The sequence below is a fragment of the Vicia villosa genome, linkage group LG1, assembly GCF_029867415.1.
Source record: "Vicia villosa cultivar HV-30 ecotype Madison, WI linkage group LG1, Vvil1.0, whole genome shotgun sequence".
Classification (NCBI taxonomy): Eukaryota; Viridiplantae; Streptophyta; class Magnoliopsida; order Fabales; family Fabaceae; genus Vicia; species Vicia villosa.
In genome coordinates, this window is record NC_081180.1 from 248,129,061 (window position 1) to 248,136,596 (window position 7,536).

The 7,536-nt window shown below is 34.7% G+C and overlaps 1 protein-coding gene across 1 annotated transcript; it reads right to left on the bottom strand.

Annotated features, from left to right (window-relative positions):
- Window positions 1-4,662: 4,662 nt before the first annotated feature.
- Window positions 4,663-5,887, bottom strand: LOC131645108 (chlorophyll a-b binding protein CP24 10A, chloroplastic). Its single transcript, XM_058915769.1, has 2 exons — window positions 5,553-5,887; window positions 4,663-5,328 (listed from the first exon to the last, which is right to left on the bottom strand). The coding sequence occupies exons 1-2, from the start codon at window positions 5,783-5,785 to the stop codon at window positions 4,779-4,781; spliced, it is 783 nt and encodes a 260-aa protein (XP_058771752.1). The 5' UTR covers window positions 5,786-5,887; the 3' UTR covers window positions 4,663-4,778.
- Window positions 5,888-7,536: the final 1,649 nt, after the last annotated feature.

The window sequence follows — 7,536 nt, forward strand, 5'->3', positions numbered from 1 at the left end:
TAGCTCATTACTTAGATTCATTCATTCAATATAATCAATTCAAGTTTGTAACTGTTTTCTTTCTCTTTTCACTCATTTCTTCTCAAATTCATGGTAATGTTATAACCATGTTCTCACTTGATATGCTCATATATATATATATATATATATATATATATATATATATATATATATATATATATATATATATATATATATATAAATGCATTTATGAATCACAATGTGAGATTTTTGGTTTAGTGCAAGATTCAAGATCTGATTGTGAATTCTTCACCCCACTTAAGATTTTGTGGGAGGACCTTGTGGCTTTTTACCTACATTTGTATGTTCATGTCTTCATTGTAAGTATGAGTGTGCAATCTAAGATGGGGATTAGGTTTAAAATCGTTTTTAGAGATTTATGATATTTTTCTGGTTTCTTAAAATTTTTTGGAATTATGAACGAATGATAAATAGAAAAGTAAAGTGCAACAAAATTAAAGTGACACAGAGAATTATACTAATTCTCATTTCCAACCAAGGGTATATATAGCCCCTTCATATCCTGTGAGTTTTTCACTATTGTTAGATCTTTGTACAAATCTCTGACCAAGACTTCTCCTCCAATTTTCCAACAATAACAAAGAAGCACATTGTTAAACGAAGGCAACAATCTAGAGGGGGGTGAATAGATCTCCTATAAAATGTTTTGATTAAAATTCGATTTTAAAAATATTTATATGGCAAGCGAAAGCAATTCCGGATCGACACTCTTCTATCCCAAATCGTTATCGAAAGAATCAGATATACGTATTAAACTGTAACATTGTGATATGAACATACCATAAATCATGAGAAAACAAATCAATATGTTTTTCTAAAATGCGTTTGAATACTTTTACACTTTGATAACCAATTTCCAATGAAATAGAAAACAAAAATTGACTAAGACAATTTATCAAACACTTGGTGTGCAATAAACACCAAGCTGATTTTCGTTTGTGTTGATGATATAAAATCAATTGCAATTATTTAGATTTCATTTATCTTACAAAATAGTTTTAACATACTTCAACACAAACAGAATTATCAGTATATGAAATTGTACACGAAATGAATTGTTAAATTATAAAGAGAGTGAGTGAGTGAGAGAGAGAGAAGGATTTGTTTAGACAGTTCTCCAATCGACCTCGCTATGGGTATGTCTGCCTCAAATTTCAATAGAATTGAGATATTCAATAATTCTTTGCAAGAAATTGTTTACAAGAGAGAAATAGAATTCAAACCCCCAAAACCCAAATTCGATGTTGAATTTTTCTTTTATTTCCTTGATCTTAAGTTAGATCAAGTATCCCAAGATCTTCAATTCGATCTTCCAGTTACCACTACTCCTTTGACAAAAACTCCTTTCTTCAAAGCTTGCACTCGGCTGAATCCCAATTGCAAGATTTTGTCCCAAAAACCCAATTTATCCTCCAGTTACCGTTACTTCTTTTACAGAATCCCTTTCTGCAAAGCTTTCACTTGGCTGAATCCAAATTGCAAGTTCTGTGCCAAAAATACCTCAAATCAACCTTGATCTTGATGGGATAACCCCAACAGATTTTATCAATGAAACCCCCAAAGAATTCTCAACCCAATTTGATTTACACATCCTAAATTAGTCCTTATTAGCCTAAATCTAGATGGCATCCAACAAAAATGATTATGTGTAATTGTTGTGTGTATGCATATAGAGGTAGAAGATGATGAAAAACTCTTTGTATATTCGTGGTTTCAATTTTAGAAAGATTTGAAACATGATGTATTGGCTCTAAGTACGTGGGAGTCGACCCATAGAAATATTTCAGCTTATATGTGTCGACCTATGCAGCCAAGGAGTCGATCCTAAGAGGGCAAAACCATTTGGCTAGCACACGCTTCAGTGGGAGTCGACCCACAAACATCATGTGTTGACCCATCAGTGTTATGTATCGACCCAAAGGTCTTGTGTGTCGACACATAAAAGACAACAAGTTTTCTTTTGAAATTCCTTCGGTGTCTATCGACTTCAATCGCGTGGGAGTCGACTTCAAACCTTGCTTTTCATATGAAATCATAATTTTGACTTGTAAAAATGTTTCTAACATGATTTTAAGTGTCCTAACATGAGAATGCACATCTAGACATTGAGAGAAAGGTCCAGTGTACTCAAATACTAAGTGTCCTAGTTTTGACATCATTCAAAATATTTCTAAAAGGATATTGCACTCACACATTCTACTTCCTTGATTTTACAATGAAGGTTCAATGAAACATAAGAACGGCAGTTTGAATTAGGTTTCTACAATGAAAACATTTTGCGGACCCAAAGACAAACCCAACAATGATAAGAATAACACAATAATTTTTATCCTGATTCATTGTTAACTAAGTTAATCCAATCCACTCATTATAGTGATTTCTCCTTCTCGCTAAGGACTTAATCCACTAATCAATCAGATTACAACTCAAAGACCAATTGTCAATGACTTCTCAAGGATTCTGTCTAAACTTAGTCCTTAAGAAATACAATCTCAAAGACAAACTGTCAATGACTTCCCGAGGCTACAGACTAAACTTAGTCCCTTAAGGAATTCAATCAAAGTTACAATACAAAGATTATGCGTTTATAATGATGCTTCTAAGCAGGCAGACATGCAGTGTGATTTACAAACTTTACACTTAAGAAAAATATACAACGAAATTCTATAAGTGTAGTGACAACATCTTTTCAATTTTGTTGTTAGTCTGAGCTTGAGCTTGGAACTTTTCATCTTGTCGATCCAGCCTAGTCTTGACTTCTTCATTCTCTTTCTTCAGCTCATCCAAAGTTTTCAAGATTGAAAAGGAAATAGAAAATGACTCAGAGGCAGACATTCCAAAGGATGTTCCAATTTCCTTCGGTCATTGTAGAAGCAGAACTAGGTCAGGTGCTGGAAGTGTTAGAATCTTAGTTCTGGCTTCTGATTCATCAGCATAATTCTTTAGTTCCGAATTGGGAGACATAGCTTCAGATAACCTTCTCGAGAAGTTCTTGAGCACCACTCCATAAGATAGTTCTTTGAGGAACTTTGTGTAATATAGTTCCCAGAGTCTGTACTGATTCCACAATGCATCACTTTCAGCAGGATTGACACATAGAGTGACAACATGCTTCATAAAGCGTAGACTTTATACTACCTTTGATTATATTCCTGCATATATTTCATCAAAAGAAATCTTGGGTGGAGCATTCTCATAGATGTTGGTTCTGAGAAATGTCTGGTCAGAAAGATGTTCTTGGTCATTTGAAAAAGGAGTGAATGAGGCTTGGAAGGTTTCATCTATTTGTTCAAGTTCAAATTCTCAAATAAGGAGTAGTCTAGTTCCCGTGCATTTCCAAGGGATTACACTATAATCACAATTGATTATAAATGCTCAAGCGCACAAGCAATAGACTTCCAATGCTCAAGCACACAAGCAACAAACTTCCAATGCTCAAGCACACAAGCAACATACTTCTAATGCTCAAACACACAGGTAAGAGACATAATGCTCAAGCACACAAACAAGGGACTTCCAGATGCTCAAGCACACAAGCAAGAGACTTTAGATGCTCAAGCACACATTAAAGATATTTCCAGATGCTCAAGCACACAAGGAAGAGACTTCTAACAATGTAACTTACAGATGAGAGATTGTTTAAGAGTTACATTTGATATACAATCAGAGGTGTAAATAAAATACAACCCAAAAGACTCTTAAAACTTGAGAATTTTTAGAATGTACAAGTGTTCAGAAATTCTAAGTTAAACTTGTGTTTTACATTTGACTAAGTAACATCTCTTTGTTTGTCAACGGTTCGTTGTTATTCTCCAAGTCTTCAAGTCCTTATATAGAGAGATATAAAAGAGTCATTGGCGAAGACTTATTGCACAAGTGATTCTTGGAGAAATTCTTAGAAGAGACGTATCACTTTTGAAAAACCTTAGCTTATCCGTTCCATCCGAGCTGTCTGTGCAAAATTTAGATTGATTCTGCATGTGACCTTTCAGAGGTCATTTTGATTGATTCTGAAAGGATCAACAATTTTGGCAAAAACAAAATAGAGAAAACCAAGAACAACTTACTTAAAGTTGAATGAAAGTGAAAGAAGTAGGTAGGTATTGCTGTTACCATATTTTATGTCACCTTCTTTGTCTTCCTTTTAACATTTGATTAGATTAAACTAATTAAGATACTTAACAAAGACGTAGAGCAAAATTAGCTCTTGTTGATAATTCAATTCAATGGCAGTTTCTACTTTCTCCAACACATTGTTTCTTCCTCCAATTTCTTCTCTTTCCAAACCAAATTTTTCACTCATCAATTTCCCTAGATCTCAATTCAAACAACCAATAACCACCACCTTCTGTTCCTCCCACACTGCTAATACTCCTCAACAGAAAAACACTAGTACACCATGTTCTTTCATTTCCCCTTCTTTGTTTAGTTATGATGGCAGACAATTAACAACATTATAGTTTGTTTGTCCATTATAATTTAGTTATAAATGCTTCTGCTTTGAATGCAGAACTTTGTCTACGATTAACCGCGCTTTCATTGATCAAACAGATACATTTTCGAGGTAAATGCAAAGTATATATACTATGATTCTACATATAAGATCAAACACAAGGTAAATGCATCCAATATCATAACATAGAATTTAATTTGTCATGGAGTAACATACTTAAGAAAAAGCTTAATTTGCAACTTTCTAGCATCTCAGTTCAATTATCTACATGAAATGTTTTCCATTACAAGCCAAGAGCGCCGAGCGGTGTCTTCCCTTGTCCAGCTTCAAAGTAGAAAATCAGCATAGCTAACATAGCAAGCCTAGCATGCTTAATCTCAGCCAGTTTCAATCTCTCTAACTTGTCTGTATCCGGAATGTAAACTCCGTTTTGGATAGTACCAGCGAGCGACAATGGATCGAAGAATTTTCCACCAGGGTAGCCTTGTTCTCCGGTTGAGTTAACAAAATTCTCCGCTGTTTTAGACCATGGAGTGGCCCATTCGACCGACTGTGAGTCCGGGTTGAAGAAATCAACCCATCTCTTGCTCTCCACCCATCCCATGAGAATCAACTGTGTGCCTAGAAGAGTACCGAACGAGAATGGAGCAATCGCGTTGGGATCGGCTCCTGCCTCGAACCATGGAACTCCACTCCATGCCTGGCCAACAAAAATACCTAGAACTGCAGCCATTGCCCATCGACCGTGAATGAGCTCGGCTTCTCTGTACCATTTCAGAAATGCCGGGTCCTTGCCAAGGCCTAGTGGGTCGAAACCAAAGTCACCTGGTAGCCTACAATTGAATTACATCAATCAGTCAAAAACCTGAATGAAAAAAGATTGATTCCGTAAAATTGATTCTAGTTGAATGTAAAATGATTTATGTTTGGATACGATCACATAAAATTCTACACGAAATATTTAAACATGTCAAAATCAATTCTACGCTGAGTATCTAAACATGTCAAAATCAATTCTACTACGATACTTATAATGCAAGAAAAAGGCGGGACTTACGATCCGTCGAGCCATTCGGGGTCGACGAAGTTTCCGCCGAATGTAACACCAGAGATCCATGATTTCTTTGGTGCAGAAGCAGCAGCAGCAACAATAAGTCTTCTAGGACTAACAGCTGCAACACCAACTTTGCTTCCAATGGAAGTAGCTAGCAGGGTTTGGCTCCTCTTTCCACCAGATAAGAAGGAAGATCCCAAACCATTCAACACAGCACCAGATGTTGCAGCTGCCATATCTATTCTCTTTAGACTCTAAAGAAGTTTCTCTGAAGAAAGTATAGTGAGAAAATAGTGATAGAAGTTGTTAGATAGTATTTTATGTGAAGTGGGAGATAATGTGAGGGGTTTTCATAGATGTCCAACTGTCCAAGTAGGACATGAAATCTGAATGAAGAAATCTTATGGTTTTGTGGATAGATTTTGGACCAATAGGAAATGGATGTGAATCCTTAGCTGATTTGGCTTCCAACCACGTGGACACTTGTTCCACTACTTCACTGTTGTGTTTCTGTGCTATCTTTTGTTATTGTTGATTGATGTTAATTTTGGAACACAAGCAAGTATAACCAAACAAAACAAATTTAATGCAGCAAGATGTGTGGCTCTCAGCATAGGGTGCTTCTTGGCCTCACAAAAATATGGTAATCTAGATATTAAATATGAATTAAATCTTGATTTAATAGTGACTGTATTGACTAACTTCATGAAAGATGTGATAGGGAAAATGTGAATTCCTCTTTTAACATATTTATCTAATGATAGCAAAGTGTTTTTTTTTTAAATTACACACATTATAATAGTTTGTAGTTTTTTTTTCTCTATTAAAAAACTCTAGTTTTTAAGTATCTATCAATCCTTTTCGAAGATGAGAGTGAAAAAATAAAAATATTTGTAAAAGAGTGCAATAATTATTAATTATTAATTTCGCAATACTAATGGCAGTTTTATCATCGCGTAGTAAATTCATGGTGTGATCAGTTTGGACTCTAAGTTCTTCAAGCACCTTTGTAACCATATTCCTTCACTAATTTCATGAGCCATGGATTTTAACTTAGAGCATCCACATCCATGCCACCTAATTTGGTGGTATAAATGCATCTCACTTAATATATTATATTACTTCACACTTGTTAATTATTTAAACAACTCAACTATATTTTTTAAAATATCCATACTAGTGATACCACTCGTCTAAAACTTTAGAATGAGTCCCACTAATCCATTCAATATAATCAATTATATTACTAATATGTATTTTTACCTATTGACTATATAAAATAATAATTGAAAAATAAAAAAGTGGAGCAAAGCCACGGTAACGACTATGCAAAGCCACTATTAAAAGTTTAGCCACTTTCATTTCAAACTAATTAGCCAAGACACTATGACACAATGTCATTGAAAAATGTGTAGCCACTTAATTTTTCTGGCGATATTGGTGCTCTTAAATTTGGCACTCCTCTTAGATGTCACAAATTGTTTCTTACTTCTCCAAGTTACTAGATTCCCCCAAACAAATTAGCAGTGATCATCCGTTAACCTTTGATTTGTCTCTGAACCAGCCCAGTCTGCATTTGTAAATATTTCTACATCTTTGCATGTATTTTTTTCAAGTGCCTTCATGGTGTTCGTTTAACGTAGTTTAAAATGTGGTTTACAACCTTCATGTGACGTTTTCTATGTTCATTTATGTAATGACTTACCATACTAATAGAATAACAAATGTCATGTCGTGTATGTATTAGGTAAATAGGTTTTCCAGCTAATATTTTACATCTTTCTTTATTAGTGGATGAACTTTCTTCTTCACATCTAATTTGAACATCGGATTCCATGGGAGTGTCAATTGGTCTACACCCTAACATCTTTGTTTCTTGAAGCAAATCTAATACATATTTCCTTAGTGATATGTAGATTTCATGTTTATATCACTCCACTTCCATCCCAAGGAAGTAGTTCATATGACAAAGGTCTTTAACCTCAAA